This window comes from Musa acuminata, chromosome BXJ3-11 (genome assembly GCF_036884655.1).
Source record: "Musa acuminata AAA Group cultivar baxijiao chromosome BXJ3-11, Cavendish_Baxijiao_AAA, whole genome shotgun sequence".
Lineage (NCBI taxonomy): Eukaryota > Viridiplantae > Streptophyta > Magnoliopsida > Zingiberales > Musaceae > Musa > Musa acuminata.
This window is the reverse complement of record NC_088359.1, coordinates 2,466,412-2,484,600: the sequence shown is the minus strand read 5'-3', so window position 1 is coordinate 2,484,600 and position 18,189 is coordinate 2,466,412. Positions and strand designations below refer to the sequence as shown.

The following is an 18,189-nucleotide window of genomic DNA, read 5'->3' as shown; positions in this document are numbered from 1 at the left end:
TATTACGACGGCTGCGAAGGTAGAAAAGAAATCTACAGTAATACTACTACAGCAAAGGAGGAAACTGCAACAGAGGAGGAAGGAAAATAGCTACAAGGAGGAAGAAAGGTGGGGCAGAGAAATTTCTTCGTATAGTTAGGAAGCCCTGAGAGAGGTAAAGCAGTTGATAGCGAGACAGTTGCTTCAGAGCTAAAGCTACAGTGGTAATTGCTGAGAGCATAAGAAGGCTTTACGTGCAGACGAAAGGTCAGCGAGTCTGTTCTCGTTGTCGGCTCCCTCTCCTTTCGATCTCCAACTCATGAGATCATATGAAACCAGTTGAAAAGATCAAACAATTAGGAGTAGAACTAACAAAAAGTCAAAAGGCAAGCTGAGCTAAAAGTCGTAAGCAAATCACAATACGGCGTCTACTCAATGCGAATCTACCCCAAAAAAGGTTCGAACGAATAAAGCTGGAAGAAGCAGATGGTTCAGCTCCACCTGCTTCTTCCTCTCACCGGCCTTTGACCAAAGCAGCAGCCAAATGGGAGGAGGCAACGAGGCGGAACACCAGCTGCCTTCGTACGCCATGTTCATGGGAACGAGGAGGAAGAATGAAGCTTGCAGTTGAATTACTTGGAATGTGGAAGGATCGCAGAGTGTGTCATTTACAGTATACACATCCATTTGACCTTCATCTTTTCTACACCTTCAGTGGTCTCGTTTCGACCCATTTTCTTTGAATTAAAAGAGAGATTAAAGAGGGGCAGAAGCCACAAAAGAATGAGTTTTGCATGCAGAAAACCCAATGGATTGTTCAGTGGGAGGAGTTATCTTTATCTAGCTTGTCCAACGGAGCGCCTGCGGCGGCCGCGGCGGCCGCCACCTCCACCGGCATCACGCCTTCCTTCTTGCTCCCGCTCCTCATCTTTATAAACCCGTACAGCTTCTTGAACTCCTTGATTGACTCCTTCCCGAACCCCAGCCCGCCGTTGCCGCTGCCGCCGCCGTTGCCGCAGTCGCTGCCAGCCGCTGCGTCGTCCCACCGCCGCCCCGAGCCGCTCTCGCTCAGCCTCCGCCCCGCGGCCGATGACGACTGGTGCAACGCGCTGATGACCGACTTCAGCGCCCGGCTCGGGGAGGCACGGTTGGCGATCATGATCTCGCCCACCTCCGCCGGGCTGATCCTGGCGCCGCCCTGGAACACCTCCTCCACCTGCGGGTACAGCTTATGGTCCTTGAGGCCGAGGTAGCTGCTCGCGAGGGTCTTGAAGGCGGTGAAGTCGCAGAGGGGGAAGTGGATGTGCACGTCGAGCCGCCCCGGCCGCAGCACCGCCGGCTCAACCCCCTCCATTCCGCCGCCGTCGGAGGTCATCGTGAACACCATCACCCGCTCCTCGCCGCAGCACGAGAAAATTCCGTCCATGAAGTTTAGGATCCGGGTGAGCTGCGACTCGCCCTCCTCACCGACGCCTTTGCCCTTGAGGTGCCGGTCGAGGTCCTCGACCAGGATCACCGACCTGGGGGTGGTGCTGAGGAGGAGGGCCTTCAGGTCGGCGCCGACGCCGTCCCCGCCCGCGGAGACGCGGGAGAGGTCGACGTCGTAGATATCGTAGCAGAGGAACTTGGCCATCGCGGCGACGAAAGTGGACTTGCCGGTACCGGGGGGCCCGTAGAGGAGGTAGCTCCGCCGCCAGACGCGACCGACCCGATGGTAGTAGGCGCGGCCCTTGAGGAACGACTCAAGGTCGGCGCGGACCCGCGCCTTGAGGTCCAGGTCCATCGCGACCGTGTCGAGCGTCGCCGGGTGGGTGAACGGCGCTGACCGCCACCGCGGTCCCCCGCCATCGCCGACGCCCGCGTAGCTGGTGAACAGCCTGACCTCCTTACGCCGGAGCTCGAGGTCGTCTGCGACGGACTCAACGTGCTGGAGGTAGGGACGAAGGACGCGGGTGCGGTCCTGGCGGCGGAGGCGGAGGACGAGGCGGGGGCCGCCGGCTCCACCGCCGGGGGCGTTGGTCCACGAGACGCGGTCGCCGAGGAAGGAATCAGCGGCGGACTGGCCGGGGCCGAGGAGGAGGAAGAAGTCGTTGGGCTTGCGGCCGGAGGAGAAGAGGGTGGCGGCAGCGGCGTCCTCGAGGGAGGGGAGGGCCGCGACATAGGCGGCGGCCCGGCGGTACAGCGGGTTCTCCTGCCCGCTCTCGCTATACCGCGGGATCTCGAAGCTCTGGTACGCCTGCGTCCGCTCGTCCACCCACCGCCACCACCGCCCCCAGCAGTACACCAGCGACTTCAACGACAAAACGATCCGCAGGAGCACCACACCGCCCACCACCGCACAAACCACCGACGCAGCACCGTTCGCGATCATATCTCTCCCCTCTCCCACACAAACAAAACCCAATCAATACAAAGAAGTGAACGACCGCCGGCCGGCTCAACGGAGTTATTAGAGTCAAAAGGAGGAGGGAGGAAGGGAGGGAGGAGGAAGAGATATGTGTAAAAAAGGCTATAAAGGAAAAGGTTGGGTATTCGATCGGGCGTGGGGATTAAAATATGGTGGGCGATTTGGAATTCCACGGTGACAGATGGGACTTTCCAGTTCAAACCTCGATGGAGATTTGTGTGAGATCAAGCTGCGGTTCGCCGGCAAGCGGGCGAGTTTGATTTCCTTCGATGACCGAGGATGGGGAAAGGCGGACGCCTCCTCCACCTACCTGTTAATGACGACATGGTCTTTCTCGACCATTTGACTCGTGAACAAGCCCCGATCCTTCTTGAGTAGGAGTCGTTTGCACGCATCTCAACGGACGACGTGGCACGTTTCCCAATACTTGGTCGAAAAGATCCCAAGATTCCGAACGTGGTAAATGTGGTCCGTCGAACCCAAGTCATGGATCGAACCGGACGCTTTTATGGACCGGGCGGATTAAACGCAGACCGGCTTGTACAACGAAAACTCCCCCCACACACACATATATATATGATTAATCAGCATAAAATAATTAATAATTGCAGCTTTAATTTATATTAAATATAGTGTGATACCACAATTATTAGGTATATCTTCGATATTTTGTATTATACTTCTCTCATTATTCAAAGAAATTAAATATTAATACCGGTGGGATACGCGGATGATCCTCATAATTGAATAGATATGTATGATATATTAGAATTTATATGTAATTAGTATCTGTGCACGAATTGGGTGGTAAACACGCGATGTAACGTTAATGTTTCTTTGGATTAGATTGGATCTCGATCTCCAATGTGGATTTATGTTGGACGTGTCGCACTTTGACATCATGGAGTCGGTAGGAATGGCAGGTGGACGCGCACCAGACGCGGTGGGATGTTGAGTTGATCGCCTAATTAATGGAATTGGAGTTTCAACTGCGCAGGTAAACGCGATTGACCGAAACATGTTGACTTATTCAGGGTCAAAGAAAGCCGCGTCCGACAACATCTAATCCTTCAATTTGACTGTTGGGTGGTGGAGACATGCTAAGGTTGGATTCAATTGCCGAGAAAGAGAGCAGCTATTGATCGACGCAAAGATTCTCGTTCATGATCCAATACAAACGGTCCAATTCTGTGAACGACAGCTCTATTATTGGAGATCTTACAGAGATCCCGACATTAAAGGCTCCCACAGCAGCTAGCAATGGAGACAGTCTGCTGCTCATCTTCTTTCTTGTGTCGACTGCTGCACGGTTCGCAGGTCGCGGCAGCTCAAGACCACAGTCACGGGCGGGAAGTGCTGCGTCGAATTCAGCAGTGGAGGGTGAGAGTTGGAAGTTCTCGTCACCAGAGCGTCATTGTCCGGGACCAGCACCACCACAAAGTCCATCATGGAGGTCCTCCTCATCTTCTCATGAAACCCTAGAAGACGACAGCAACGTGAGCATCGTTTTACCATTCCAAACAACCCAACCCATTCAAACACCGGAGAAGGGAGCGGAAAGAGATGCCAGGGAATAGTACGCGGTGCAGCATGAAACTAGGTCAAGGATTCGTGGTGTGTTGCCCACGGCGCTCCAGTCCAACTGCCACCATTACTGCGTGTAAGAGAACAGTCCAATCTTAGCATCACAAGCGCGTTTATGACGACGACGCAGGTCTGCAGCTCGCTGGTTATCTGACAGTGTAAACTTCATGGTGGAGAGAGAGAAGCTTGATGTCTGCAAACGGCATCAAGCTGACATGAGAATAGCAGTATTCTACACTTGTATTCGACATCAACACAACCTTTAAATGCTTACTTCTTTTTCTTTGACAATGAACCGACTTGTTTCAGATCATTCATGATGAACAGGAGTTACTGCGAATCTGTTCACAGATATATATAGACAATGGTAGATTGCTGCTTCAACTATCAATGGATAAAGCATCCGACTTGCCCGGATGGAGATGTCTCCATCCAGCTATGTTTCAGCTGGGAATTGGAATGCATTGCTGTGCTTCACTGGGAATACATGCAGCAGCACCAAACGCATCCCTCAATATATATATATATATATATATATATATATAATAGGTGATCTCACACTTTTGGGGCCCAATGGAAAGACGAATGAACGGCTGGGTTGGCCTCTGACAGAGGAACCATATGATAGAGCGAAAGATCGGCCAGCAGTTAATGTAGCAAAAGAAGCACTAAAGAAAGAAGCAAGTGGACAAAAGGGAGAAGTCAAGATGGGAGGAACCATCATGTTTCTATTGTAAGATAGTTCAATATATAAAGGGTAATTAAAAAGAGAAAAGACCATTCCAAAAATTGTTTTTTCATTGAATAAATTTGTTCCAATAATTATGCATTTAAAATGTTAAAACTTAGAATACATTGTGTCATTTTATAAATTTTATCATCACTAATCAATCTTGATTTCAAGATCTAAATCATGTATTTAGCATGATGCATGTGAGACATATTCTGATCTTATTTAGCAAAGTCAACCCTCCTTCCTCCTTTGCTAGGATGTAGACGAGGCTTTCAACCATCAGCAGGTGGATTTCAGAATGGATTATTAACACAAATGCAGGCACTACCATCGTAAAGAAGTCCAAGAGCTCGAAGCTGCTAAAGGCACTTTGGTGCGCATAAAGCAGAGAACAAAAAGTCTCAATTCTATCCTATCCTGTCAAGAAGATAGATAGAAAGATAGAAAGAAAGATAGATATACATGACCTTACAAGCCATGTTCGCCGCAGAACCGGAGGAAGTCCTCGAACCACCTGTTTCCAACTTAGTCAAAGACAAGTCAACTCCAAACAGCCAATGAATAGAGTTTCTTTGTTGATGGTCTCGCATCTCAGACAAATGGGACTTGATCTACAGAGTAGCTCTTCCCCGATTACAGAACAAGTCAACAAGTTTCGGGAGGAGGATAATAGAGCAAATAAATGAGATTGGCTGACCCATTTCTTTTGGGCCACCAGCTATCGACAATTTGATGTGCTTCAGCCCGACCCGTCAATTATAATGGTAGGTTTTCATGCAAAGCATACAACTTCCAAACCTCGCCAGAAAAGTCAACGATCACAAATTGCGATGGCATGCGTTCCCTGTACATGAGTGACCAACACGATAGCCAGGAAGGAAGGAGGAGGAAGCAAGAAAGAGGGGAAAGGGTCAAACACCACATCAATGCGTGGAAGGTGCAATCACCAGCAGAAAATTCCGGTCTGGTGCTCCGGCTCGTCCGTCTCGTATCCGTAGTCATCAAGCAGCTTCGATCCCTGGTGATCGAACACCTTGAGATTGGACGCCATGGACACCACCTCCTCATCGGCTTCGAAGCCAAGACAATCCTTCACGGCCAGCCTCTCCAAGCTTTTGCACCCGTTGACTATCACCCCCAGCTCTGTCTTGGTTAAGTAGGACTTGCTCAGGTCCAAGCACTTGAGCTCCGGAAGGCAGTTGACCATGACGCACGCGTCCTCCGGCGTGATCAATCCCGACACCCGCAGCCGCGTGAACCGCCTGCAGTCGTGGCCTATTCTGGCGACCAACGCCAGGAAGGAAGAAGGCTTCGATTCCAGCTCGAGCTCCTCGAGGCTTCTCCACCCGCCGACGAGTTCGGGGATCCGGAGTTCGTCTTCGAGCATCAGGCGATCCGGCAAGGCCAGCCTCTTCAGTCCGGGGCACCTGCTACGTGACGCCATTAGAGTCGAGGGTTCGGCAGAAACCCGCCACGGAGAAGATCGCATGCAGCACTACTCACTTCACGGAAGCGTACACCAAGTCTCGCCAGGACACACTGGATGACGACGGGAATACGAGCTCCGTCACGGATCCACGAGCGCGGTCGACGACGAACTCCATGAGAGGGGAGAAGGAGAAGCTGCGAAGGGAGTAGCGGGAGACGAACCCCTTGCAGAACCTGCTCCACGGCATGAGGTCCAGCGTCCGGAAGTCGACGACTCGCCAGCATCCGGGGTCGAGGGAAGCCTGCGCCCAGGACTTGCAGACGAAGGGAACGGAGATGGTGAGGTCGTCGAGGCCCAGCCGCAGGAAGATGGAAACCAAACAGTCCGTCGGCATCTCCTCCCATCTCCTTCCTTCCTCCATGGCGAGGCGTCGCCCTTTGGGGTCGATGGACACGGTGGTTATTAGGATTGACCTGAAATCAAGACCGTGCAGTAGGAAAAGTATTGCTCTGGAATTCTATCGTGACACGAAAGGTGGAAGTTGTTTGCGGTACAACTCTGGGCCGCCATGTGTCCGACACGACTAAGGAAGTCCTTCGAGCACGTGGCGAACCGGATGAAGTCTTATTTCTCGACGTGGCGCCACCAACCGAGACCGGCTTTACTTGGGCTGTTGGTGTAGCGAGTCGGATACCGTATCGAGACCTTTCACCTTAAGTTGAAGCCGTCAAGGACTATAAACTTGCATTCTTCGTCAAGCACAGCCTTCACCAATTAAGGAAGGAATACTGATCTAGCACAAAAGAAATAGATTTACGGTAGCAGCCAAAAGAAGAGGCAATTTGTTACTGTAAATAACTTTAAGCCGCGGTCTTGGGATCGATGTGGCTCGGTTCGTGTCTGGATGATGGGGGATCTCCTTGGAACGCTCATCGAGACTGCTGAGGTGGTCGATTACGGGATCCCGATTGGGACGGGGTCGCTACTCTCTTCGGGCAAGGACTCCTCGCCTGTGCGTTTAGTGGGTGACCTCCGGCTTCGCACCTGCACAAAGGTTGGGTCGGGGAGCTCGGCCCGACCCCTCTGACGATCAAGTTAGTAGATAGTCACAGGGGACTTTTTAGCTAAGTTGTGTCTGCTTGTATGCCTCTCTTTTCTTTCTTTACCTCCTCCCTTGTCTCCTCGGTGCGTGAGGGTTTTTATAGGGAGAATTACCATTGCATGATGTGCCTGCCCGTAGGGAGCAGGATCGTACTTCTGGTAGCGTCTGACATTGCCGTTGGCGTGGCATGGGGGATCGAGCCTGAGCAGGGTGTTAATGTGCCTTGGTAGGCATTCCAGTCCGCTTTGACCGGGTGCCTCATCAGGTCAACAGGGGCGTGAGGCGTCATCTGGGACAGTTGATGTCACGCGAGTCTTATCGCAATTATTACCCTCATCATATTCCCCCCCGAAGGAAGCTATGCGTCGGTTGCTGGGATGGGGGTCTGAGGCATGGGTTCGGCTTTGAGAAACTGTCTCTGTCGGGTGTCTGTCGGTCCGCTGCCAAGGGTGTGGGAATCGTGGAGTTTAGTAACTAAGAAGGGTTGGATGTGCAGCGGTGACCCTGGGTAGTTGAGCAAGCCGAGCAGAGACTATGGTCTCGGGCAGCATGGAGTCGAGGAGCACGACTCAGGCGGGCAGGTCGCGCAGAGGTTGTGGTCTCGGGCAGCATGGAGCCGAGGAGCACGACTCAAGCGGGCAGGCCGCGCAGAGGTTGTGGTCTCGGGCAGCATGGAGCCGAGGAGCACAACTTAAGCGGGCAGGCCGCGCAGTGGTTGTGGTCTCGGGTAGCATGGAGCCGAGGAGCACGACTCAAGCAGGCAGGCCGCGCAGAGGTTGTGGTCTCGGGCAGCATAGAGCCGATGAGCAACTTGGTCTTAATCAGCAATTCATTGCTTAGTGGCGCGTGGGCGCAGGAGGCCAGGTCACTTCCTAGGGAAGCCCAGGGGACCGTCACTTTTGGGAGTTGTTGGTTTTCGAGGCTGATAAGACCAGCGCTTCAGCATTCGCACCGCATGTCAGTTGGTTGCTACGTCAGGCCATATTTATGGCGAAGTGACGTTCGGTCTGCCTAACACAATGTGCTTCAGGAGAGGAAGGGTCACCATTTTGGCGGGATTCGACCTATAAATAGCATGCAGTTGGCTTCCTGCATGTCTCGTTACTTGCATTCGCCCAATTGCTTCTTCGGACCCTGTTGCTTCGTCCGAATCGGCTGTCCTGCTGTTCCTTCATAAGGTCGGTGAGGATGGCTTCCCCTTCTTCCTTGCCCCTGCCTTCTTCTCCATCCACCTCCGGTAATGCCGGAGAGAAAATATTACCGTCGAGCCCCAACTCGTCATCCGACGAAAAAGCGGCTAGGGCTCTTGAAGCCTTAATGTGGCCACACGACCTCGACTCTATCGTGAGCGAGTCGTCACTTGGTTACCTCCGGAGCCATTATGGTATCTCGAAGGAATTTGTGCTTACTGCCCCTGAGCCGGGGCAGCGGGCGTATGACCCTATCCCAAAGGGTTTCGCCCTGACTTTAAATGCCTTCGAGACCGGGCTACGCCTCCCATTGCATCTGGTCATCACCTCTTGCATTTTGTTGTGGCGTATTTCCCCGTCACAGATGGCACCGAACTCCTGGCGCTATCTGGTGGCGTTCTTAGGGGAGTGCCACTACGCCAACATTACCCCGACCCGGTCCCTTTTCCTCTCCTGCTTCCGCCTTTCCAAGGGGTCGGGGGGTTACTATCTGTCCGCCCGAGCAGGCTTCCGGGTTAGCGGGGCTCCTTCCAGTAATAAGGGATGGAAGGGGCGTTTCTTTTTTATCTGCCGTTCGGAGGACTGGGGCTTCGGGCTCCGGTGGGCGGCGCGCGTGATTGACAACACTGCCCCGTTCCTGAACGATGAGGAGCGTAGGGACCTTCGACGGCTCAAGGAGATTCTCCCAGCCTCCCGGGTTATCCGGGAAATGACCGAGGGATGGCTTGTTGAGGCGGGTCTTAGCCCGGCGCCTCGAGGTATGCCCGCAGTGGGTAACGCTAGGGTTTTCCTAAGGATCATTTTTGGTGTTCTGACCAATGTTAGTGTTTTCGTGCAGAGATGGTGAACCTCGTCACCTTGCGCGCGCGGGGGGGGGGGGGGAGGGGGGCGCTCTTCGTCGATCACGTCGTTGCATCAAACGGCCGAGCCCAGGGCCGGCACAAAAGAAGCACCAGTAGAACTTGAGGCCAACAGGCCTCAGAAGAAATCGACGATCGGCATCCAGAAGGAGGATATGCCGCCACCTCGGGCCAGGGAGGTCATTGTTGAATCGGGCCGTCGTGATCGGCGACGGGGCCCTGGTCAGGGTGAAGCTGGCCCGAGCAATGAGGTGGTGGGAAAGGCGCCTCGGGAACCCTCCATCCGCGACCTGTGTCGCCTCCCTGCGGGAGCGTAGGATGAGCCTTACCAAGCTCGGGTGATGGGCGGACTCCCGGAGGGCCAACCCTCCGACCCGCTGGTTGCCCGGTGGGCGAGCCTAACCTGCGGGACCCAGGTATGGGCTGACGGGGAGGCCGCGGCCCGTACCTGGTGGGCGAGCCTAACCTAGCTCTCTTGTGCTCCTCCCGCTTCCCGACCATCCAGGCCTTGGCCGCGATGAACTGGTTCGCGCATTGAAGCATCTCGGGCACTGTGATGGGGGATCGCTCCACGAGGGACTAGAAAAACTTGGAAGGACGCAAGCCTATCATAAACACCGGTCAGAGTTCGGACTTGATGGGTGAGGTCGTGAAAGGCTTCAGACGACAAGGGCGACGGGTCGGCGGGGGCACCGTCGGGCGGCGACAAGCTCGAGTCGTTGAATATCCGCCAATAGCGCTTTGAGGTCGTGGCGGGATGTTCGTCACGAAGGTATCCGTGCCGGGGATGTTCCCCCGAAGCTCTAATCGGGTGTGACCTCTCAGCCGCAGGCTCGTCTAAGCTAATCGGGTGATCCCTCGACATTCGGCCCTCCTTCTAGCGTAAAAAATGTTAGTGTAAACAACTTTAAGCCGTGGCCTCAGGGCCGACGCGGCTCGGTTCAGGTCCGGATGATGGGGGATCTCCCTGGGATGCTCCTCGAGACTGCTGAGGTGGCCGATTACGGGGTTCCGATTGGGACGAGGTCGCTACTCCCTCCGGGCAAGGACTCCTCGCCTGTGCGTTTAGTGGGTGACATCCGGCTTCGCACTTGCACAAAGGTCAAGTCGGGGAGCTCGGCTCGACCCCCCTAACGACCAAGTTAGTAGATAGTCGCAGGGGTTTTTTTAGCTAAGTTATGTCTGCTTGTGTGCCTCTTTTCTTTCTTTTCCTCCTCCCTTCTCTCCTCGATGCGCGAGGATTTTTATAGTGAGAATTACCATTGCACGATGTGCTTATGTGCCCGCTCGCAGGGAGCAGGATCGTACTTCTAGTAGTGTCTGACATTGCCATTGGCGTGACGTGAGGGATCGAGCCTGAGCAGGGTGTTAATGTGCCTTGGTAGGCGTTCCAGTCCGCTTTGACCGGGTGTCTCATCAGGTCAACAGAGGCGTGAAGCGTCATCTGGGGCAGCTGATGTCACGCGAGTCTTATCGCAATTATTACGATCATCACAATTACAATATAAAAAATGAATGAAGAATACAAGAATTGGATCTACTCTTTATAACAAAATCCAGGAGTGTAGCTTAATCCCAGAGAACAAATTTGAGAAGAAGATTTATTAGAAGGGAAATTAATATACTGCAGCAATATGCCGATGCAAAGTGGGGCATGGATGCTGCGCTTGTGTTGTTGTTGAAGAGCCTTCCATCGACAAGATAAGTTAGGATGGGAAAGTTACAGTGATTAACCTGAATAAGAAGCATCTGTGAGAATACAGCACTTCAACCTAAATTATCCAAAAGAGTAGAGATAAAACATACTTTTTAAGAGATTGGGAACTCTGCTCTCAAAGCATCGAGGATGTTAATAGTTCAAAAAGCTTCTACTCTGTATGCGATCAACCATGATTCCAAGGCAGTAACCGGCGAGGCCAGGCTAGGGTTGGTGCTGAAAAGCAATGGAAGATGCACACATGTAAAGAACCCACAAGCTCGGTGTTAAGCTTAATCTAAGATGCAGATTCAGAATCTAACATCGCTGATTTTGGACGGTGGAATGGAAGCAGATGCAGCTGGTTTCATAAATTGGTCAGATAATTGTTTTTGAGTCCACTTCTACAACAGGTGTCCTCACCTGAGAGGTATTCGAGTCCGTGTCCATGGCAGAAGTTCTGGTTGGCGATGCTGGCTGCACCTCCACATCCGGATAAGCAGCCTTGAATCTAGCCCTAAGGCCTTCATCCACTAGCTGCACCCCGTTCAATTGATTGCCGAGTGATAGCCACCTGGTTATATAGCAAACCAACGATTATAACAAGCCCACCAAATAGAACAAACTACTTTACCTAAAGCAGGATGACTTAGAAATAGAAATACAGACAATAAGGATGATTTCTGAACTCCAATAATAAGATAGTGTGCAAGGAATGTATAATGACTAATAACAAGACGAAAGAAAATGTGAATGGAATGCAACTCATAAACGGAAATAATACATTAGAATGAACATCATAGTACTCCATAAGTTTTACAAGGAAATCCGAGAAAATGGCATCCAGAAATTACTAGATCTTCACATGCATTTACATGATATGACTGTCACGATCACGATCAAACCTGTTTTCACAGGTGCAGTTTTAAGCACAAACATAGAAGCAAACACCAACAGATATGCAAACAAAGAAGAAAAAACAGATACAATGCAAACAAAGTGCAAAAATGTACACATGTATAAAAGATGCAGCGAGTAAAAGCCAAGTAAATATGATCAACACCAGATGGGAATACCCTGCATGTGTATTGTGTATACGAGCAAACAGTTCCAACTTTCTCGTCCTCGGGCTGATTCTCTCCAGCATTGGGTACATCTGCAGTCAAGCATGTACATTAGAAATATAGCAAGGAATATGCATTCTCGAAAGAAGTTAAGATTCAAGACAGTAAATTTTCAAATTAAATCCATTCATATTTACAAAATTCTGTAATAAAGTCATGCTGGTGAGAATCAAAAAGAGTGATAATGGAGTATTCTCCAATTATGTCCTCACACCTACTATGCACGATAATAAAAATTGTATAGTGATACACATTGTCTATATTCATTTTTTTATAGAAAGAAGATGCAAAATATAAAATCTATTACCTCATCAGGTTTTCGGCTTGTTTCCCGAACTTCAGCGACAATAACATCAGTATCAATGTTCCTGTTTACCTCAGGATTCCCCTTTATTCCAACAAGGCAATGCTCTTTACTATGATTGAGCCAGTGACCTGTGCGTCCTGTTCTTATAATCCGTTGAAGCTGATTGGTCTTTACCCAAATGATTTCCTCAACACGCTGGTATCCCCAAAGCTCTAAACTGGTAATAACATTAAAACCATACATTGTGCTAACTTAAGATCCTCCTACCATCAGGACAAGTTTTCAGAAAACACACTTAGTGTTTTGCTCTCATTTGCAGCACAGCCTAAACAAACTTATACTGTGCTTATACATTCTTTAATTGCATTTTTAGCAAAACTCTTCACAGAAGAAAAGCAATAACAAGGAAGAATCATACAAAACAAATAACTTGATATTAATAAAGCTGACTTCAATATTGTTCAATCTAAAAGAATAATCACAAGAGCAAAAACAACTAACTATTTTCCCATTGATCCCATGGCTAATGGAAAAGTACTAAAAGCAAAAATCCACAAAGTGCTAAAGACTAAAACACTTAAACCTTATTACGAGATATGAAGTAGCCTCTTTTTGGATAAGCAGATATGATCAATGAGTATTTAACAAGAAGCTCCTACTGGGCATTTAGATTTCTTTAGATCAAAAACAAGGGTCAAGGGAGGTAATCCAGTAGTCAAGCTCAATAACCTTTACCTCTATTATGTTACTTGTTTGGTTTGATAATAGAAAATATCTTCAACTAGAAAACTAGTAGTATAAACAAAGGGAATATGTTAATCAACCATCTTGTTCAAATAGGTATTCCACTGGTTGCATTCTTTCCCTAATAAGTGCATCCTTTTGACCAGTCAGTATAAACCCTATGAGATAAGGTTGTTCAATGGGAAAACTCTATCATCCAACTTGATCTGAAATGGTCCCTCAGTTTTCTTGTAATAGTATATCAAGTTTGGTTCAGGTTCTCAGATGTATATAGCCTTGAGTCATCTATCAATCATAACTTATGTCGGTTTCCATAACTATATATAATTACAGACCATGTCATGCAGCGAAACTTTAAGTTGCTTATTCTAATGTAGAGTTTTAGACACCAACTTGAAAATCCTCGGCCATCATGGCCAGAACCAAGCATAGAGGAAAAAAATGATGAGTAACAAGAATACCCAAAAATTGATTCATTTAATCACATTTGTAGATAATTTTCCAAATATAAGCAACAGATTAGACCGACTCAGACAAAACCATAAGAAAATTCGATTATATCACAAAAGCAGCAACGAAAAGCAGATCAACCTAGTGGGTAGTTAAGTAACCAAGTATATAAACTGAGCAGAGCAAAAGTGAAAAAGAAAAATGATCACTTCGGACCGAGGCTTATGCATGGCAATCAAGTATGCTTTTCTGTCTAGAAATTCATCAGTTGTGTATGTATTCAACCATCACTTTATTAAATCACACTAACAGCAATTTCTAAGAAAAAGAAAAAAACAAAATATAGCTCACCATTCACGACCAAGTTCCATTGCACGCCCAGTGACCCAAAGGAAAATCAGACCATCAGTTTGCAATGTTGGTACATTAAGATTTTTCATTTCCTCATCAGCCATTGTACCATATGGCAATTCCATATGAATATCCCATGGAGGGTCTGCCATAATAACCCCAAATTGTCCCAAGATATCCATTCTAAAGGTTCGAATATCACAGTTTATCCACTGGGATTGACCAAGCTCAACTTCTGAACAATATTCAGCCCTTTGGTACTTTATTGGTCTTTGAGGTGGATTAGCCAATCCCAGAATTGGAGCATCCAGTGTTTGGTCAAGTTCATAATGAACATATTTGCAAGTCTGCAATGAAAACATTGAACAATATAAACCAGAGAATAAGAATGGGAACCAGCAAAGACAGATAGAAAGCCAAAATTTAACCTTTGTATGACGGCATGTATCCAGAAAGGAGCAGTCACCCAAATTTGTATCAGTATGTGGAGCAATAATACGGCGGAAATGAACCTGCTTGCAAATAAGTGAGATTCAAACCTTAAACAAAAAAGCTACTAAATTCAAGGGAGCAAAAAAAGAACCTCAATCTTATGAAAGATATATCAAGAAACTGAAGTCACCATTGAAATAATAAGTGAAAACATAAGGGTCATTACTTCAACAAACAAATCCTAAAGGCTCTAGATGGTTCCCAAGTAGTGTTGAATCATCAAGTCTAATAACATGTACCATAAACAATTTATTTAAAGCATCAACTTCATAAGGAGATGAAGAATCAATACCCCACAATCAGTAATTATGGTCCTGGAGACTCTAGATGGCTTGCCAGGAATGCCGATTTGTCAACTTTTAGTGTATATACCATGAGCCAAATCAAGCTACTTATTTGAACTTTCCCCTCATAGCAACAGTCATTATCTACTAGATTCAAGGAGATGAAGACCAAAGAAAAATTGAAAGAGCAAACAAAGGGCATAAATCACCTAGAAACAAAGGAAGAAGTTTCCCACAATGCAAATAAGTTGCAGAAAGGTAACATATATTCAACCCCAAGTACTCATGGCCGGCTGGTGCAGGCTCCTCTAAACTTTTCACTTCAAAATTCCATCTTGTTTCATAATAACATTTTGTTCATTTTTTAACTTAATTTATCCACTGCAATAGTCTACATTCATGTGACACTCGATGGGTTCCTATGGTTGCAACTTGAGCCCTCACTATGTCAACATAGCAAATATTTTACCTTCTTTGCTACCAAATGTTCTGACATGAAAAAAACATGGTTTCTTATAATTCTTTTTTCTGTTCAGAATTGTCTGGACAAATCATCCATTTGAGTATTCCATCAAGGTCCTACTATAATACACTAATAGTTCATCAAAAAGGCTAACAAGGAACATTTTCCTTTTAGTTTCCCTCAAAAAAAAAAAAGAACATACCGACTCCGTGTTGACCTCTAAACAAAACAAAGAAAAACTTTATTACTTCAGTTTTTAAAAAATGTGCTATCATGTTGACCTCTAAACAAAAGAAATAAGCCTTCACAGAATTTGCAAACTAGTATGAGTTTGGGAAGATGTATAAAGGTACATACAATCCAACAGAGAGCATACCGACTCTGATACTAGAAAAGTAACAAACAGCAAAAGAATAGCACATCAAGGAACATGCTTGCTTGCTGACTTCTAAGGTAACAGACCTTGAAAGAACTCACAATCTAAAAGTAGAATGGAAAGATGCATAAAGGTGAGTAGTATCTAGGACAGTGCATATGTCTTGCTATTTGCTTTGTTGTTTATTGGGGTTAAAGGATGCAAAGAGAGCATTATTATAAAATGGGGCTTCAGCTATCATGAAATTAGCACAGGGCCTTGTAATTGCACTTGAATTGGACAAAAGAAATCATGATTTTTATTCAGTTCTGTCATATACAAGTTGGCATTGGGTTTACTGTTTAAATCAATAACACAACTAGAAGGAAACAAAAGTAAACTTGTGAACTGGACTCTGTTCATTTGTCCACACAACAAGAAAAATAGTGAACAAGTAAATAATATGATTGTAAGTTACATCAAGTAAATCTGTAAGAAAAGTTCTCAAAATTTGATGAACAAATAGAGCTCATGGCATTTCAACAACATAACAAAAGTCAAGGATTAGCACCTTACACTAGTAAGATATTGACATAAAACTAACCTTATCACAAGCAACAAATGAACCAGAATGACGCCGGCAGTCTTCTTTAGTTAAATGAGTACAGTATTCCTTGAGTTGAGAGCCACCTTTCGTCTTAAACTGAGAAAAAATTGTCAAGTTTAGACAGGCAGATGAGAGGAACACCAATCGATTCTTGAACAGAATATATTCATCATATTAACATTTAACTTAACTAATAATGGATTAAGAGGTACGTGCATCATGATGTATTGGAAGTACGATAAAATAAAAGGTGGGTTATGTTTCAGGTAACAGATTGTACAAGTAGTTGACTGACCAAGAGAACATGGGAACCACATCAAACAAGTAACAGAAGGAAGCAGCATATGCTTGTCCCATCTTATAATAGAAGACTTAGATTGGATTCATGAACAAAAAGAAAAGAAAAATGAAATTGACCACATCCTTCTACTTCTGATTCTAGTCCTTCATTCTAAAAAGTTGATTTGGAAGCAGCAGCTCATTATGCAGACATGAATGTTAAAAGCAGAGAACAGTTGCCGATAGCAGCAAACAACTACCATCTATGAAAACCATATTTAAGCAAGCATTTGTCCATTAGAATTCCAGTTTCACAAACCCTGAATGCATAAATCTATTCATGATTCAAAATCCACTTCATTCGATAGCTATAATGACCCTATAATTTATAATCATATTATCTTTCTTCTATTAGGCGAGTTGATGTTTCATGGAGAATCAATAGTGATGCAAGGAGCAGGAATAAGTTTTAAGTGAATTATCCAAGCCTTTGCAGCAGCTGCGGCCTCCTTTGCTGTAGGGCGGTGAATGAGCTCCAAAAGCTCCTCTCCTGCCTTGGACAGCTGCATCTCTTTGAATGTCTTCTTATTCAACAATGCATCTAGATCATTTAGATCATCTTCCTCTGTCCCTTGCTTTAACATCGCTGGATTAGGCCCACCCAGAGTGTTGCCAGGTCCGATGAGAGGCCTCTGAAGGGGAGCAAGTCCTATCAATCCCATTGCTCTAGGTCCACCACCAGCCAGAGATGGCGGACCGCCAGACCCCGGAAAGAGATGGGGCATGCCGGCGAGATGAGCATCAGGAGGCCCCATCCACATATCCAGCGACGGACTTGCCATCATCATGGAAGTGTTATCAACTCCGGCCATATTTGGCCCCTGAGCCTGATAGTTCCCCTTGCTCGAGTTGCGTTCCGTCGAGATATGACGTAGTGGTGGCTGCTGACCCTGAGAAGAGCTCTCTGGAAGTTCTTTGAGGAGCTTGTTCCGATTGATGCTCCAAATCATCAGCACTGACTTCCCGTTCACCGTGAACTCCTCCAACTGCACTCCACCGCTCTCTTCCGCTATGCGCCGCAGCGCCATCTCGATGGCAGAAATTGGCCCGAGATCCCCGCCGAGATCGGAGAGTGCAGCCTTCTCAGACGGGGTAGCGGAAGACTGATCGTTCACCAGCCGCCGAAGCAACGCGGCGGAGTCGATCTCGGTGAAGGGAACGAACTCCAATAGGCAGACGGCGACCATGGTGCGGACGACGGAGAGAAGGTCGCCGCCAGAGGAGGCGCCGCCGTCGGCCCCGGAGGAGGGCGGAGAGGGCTTGCGGCGGGTGCGAGGGAGGGTGCAGGTATCGGGGAGGTGACGGCGGCGGGGGTTCACGGAGTGGTGATCGGAGGAGGGCTCAGTACTCGGGCTGGGGATGAGTGTGGGGGAGAAAGGGCGGCGGTTGAAGGCGGAGATAACGCGGAGGGGCACGTCGAGGGAAGAGGCGAGGTCGGGGACGAGGGAGTGGAGGGAGGCCAGAAGGTCTTGCTGCGACTGGCGGCGAGCAGCGATGGCACCCTCCATTTGGTGCCGCATCTCCGTAACGGCGGCGACGTCGTCAACTTCGCCATCGCCATCGCCATCGGTTGGCGGTTCCATGCCTGGCTTTCGAGTCGAGGCTGCGGCGGGCGTCGGCCGTCTCTCTCTCTCTCTCTCTCTGCCCCGATACGAACGATGAGTTCCGACTCGGTTACCTTAAAGCACGTGAG

General features: G+C 48.2%; 3 protein-coding genes across 5 annotated transcripts; all 3 read right to left on the bottom strand.

The window, feature by feature from the left end:
• Nucleotides 1-588: 588 nt before the first annotated feature.
• On the bottom strand, nucleotides 589-2,733 carry LOC135652901 (AAA-ATPase At2g46620-like). The gene has a single exon (XM_065174220.1). The coding sequence runs from the start codon at nucleotides 2,348-2,350 to the stop codon at nucleotides 797-799; it is 1,554 nt and encodes a 517-aa protein (XP_065030292.1). The 5' UTR covers nucleotides 2,351-2,733; the 3' UTR covers nucleotides 589-796.
• Nucleotides 2,734-5,256: 2,523 nt separating this feature from the next.
• LOC135652672 (F-box/LRR-repeat protein At3g48880-like) lies at nucleotides 5,257-6,616 on the bottom strand. 2 transcript variants are annotated; one of them, XM_065173791.1, is made up of 2 exons: nucleotides 6,207-6,616; nucleotides 5,257-6,133 (listed from the first exon to the last, which is right to left on the bottom strand). In XM_065173791.1, the coding sequence occupies exons 1-2, from the start codon at nucleotides 6,551-6,553 to the stop codon at nucleotides 5,647-5,649; spliced, it is 834 nt and encodes a 277-aa protein (XP_065029863.1). In that variant the 5' UTR covers nucleotides 6,554-6,616; the 3' UTR covers nucleotides 5,257-5,646. The 2 variants fall into 2 exon arrangements, with proteins under 2 accessions (XP_065029863.1, XP_065029864.1); XM_065173792.1 differs by having other exon boundaries at nucleotides 5,257-6,130; nucleotides 6,207-6,614.
• A 4,191-nt stretch (nucleotides 6,617-10,807) lies between these two features.
• On the bottom strand, nucleotides 10,808-18,189 carry LOC103970310 (probable N6-adenosine-methyltransferase MT-A70-like). Of its 2 annotated transcripts, XM_009384039.3 has the most exons (9): nucleotides 16,925-18,189; nucleotides 16,155-16,253; nucleotides 14,385-14,468; nucleotides 13,957-14,303; nucleotides 12,412-12,628; nucleotides 12,057-12,136; nucleotides 11,404-11,554; nucleotides 11,091-11,217; nucleotides 10,808-11,018 (listed from the first exon to the last, which is right to left on the bottom strand). In XM_009384039.3, exons 1-8 carry the CDS (start codon nucleotides 18,077-18,079, stop codon nucleotides 11,206-11,208), a joined length of 2,145 nt encoding a protein of 714 aa, XP_009382314.2. In that variant the 5' UTR covers nucleotides 18,080-18,189; the 3' UTR covers nucleotides 10,808-11,018; nucleotides 11,091-11,205. The 2 variants fall into 2 exon arrangements, with proteins under 2 accessions (XP_009382314.2, XP_065030291.1); XM_065174219.1 differs by lacking the exon at nucleotides 10,808-11,018 and having other exon boundaries at nucleotides 11,304-11,554.

Excerpts from the sequence above, each read along its gene's own strand:
- LOC135652672 (XM_065173791.1), bottom strand. The coding sequence starts at position 6,553 with ATGGAGGAAGGAAGGAGATGGGAGGAGATGCCGACGGACTGTTTGGTT. Across the intron at positions 6,134-6,206 it reads TTGGTGTACGCTTCCGTGAA|CAGGTGCCCCGGACTGAAGA; the intron begins GTGAGTAGTGCT and ends GGCGTCACGTAG.
- LOC135652901 (XM_065174220.1), bottom strand. The coding sequence starts at position 2,350 with ATGATCGCGAACGGTGCTGCGTCGGTGGTTTGTGCGGTGGTGGGCGGT.
- LOC103970310 (XM_065174219.1), bottom strand. The coding sequence starts at position 18,079 with ATGGAACCGCCAACCGATGGCGATGGCGATGGCGAAGTTGACGACGTC. Across the intron at positions 16,254-16,924 it reads AGGCCGCAGCTGCTGCAAAG|TTTAAGACGAAAGGTGGCTC; the intron begins GCTTGGATAATT and ends ATTTTTTCTCAG. Across the intron at positions 11,555-12,056 it reads ATACACAATACACATGCAGG|GTGGCTATCACTCGGCAATC; the intron begins GTATTCCCATCT and ends CTATATAACCAG.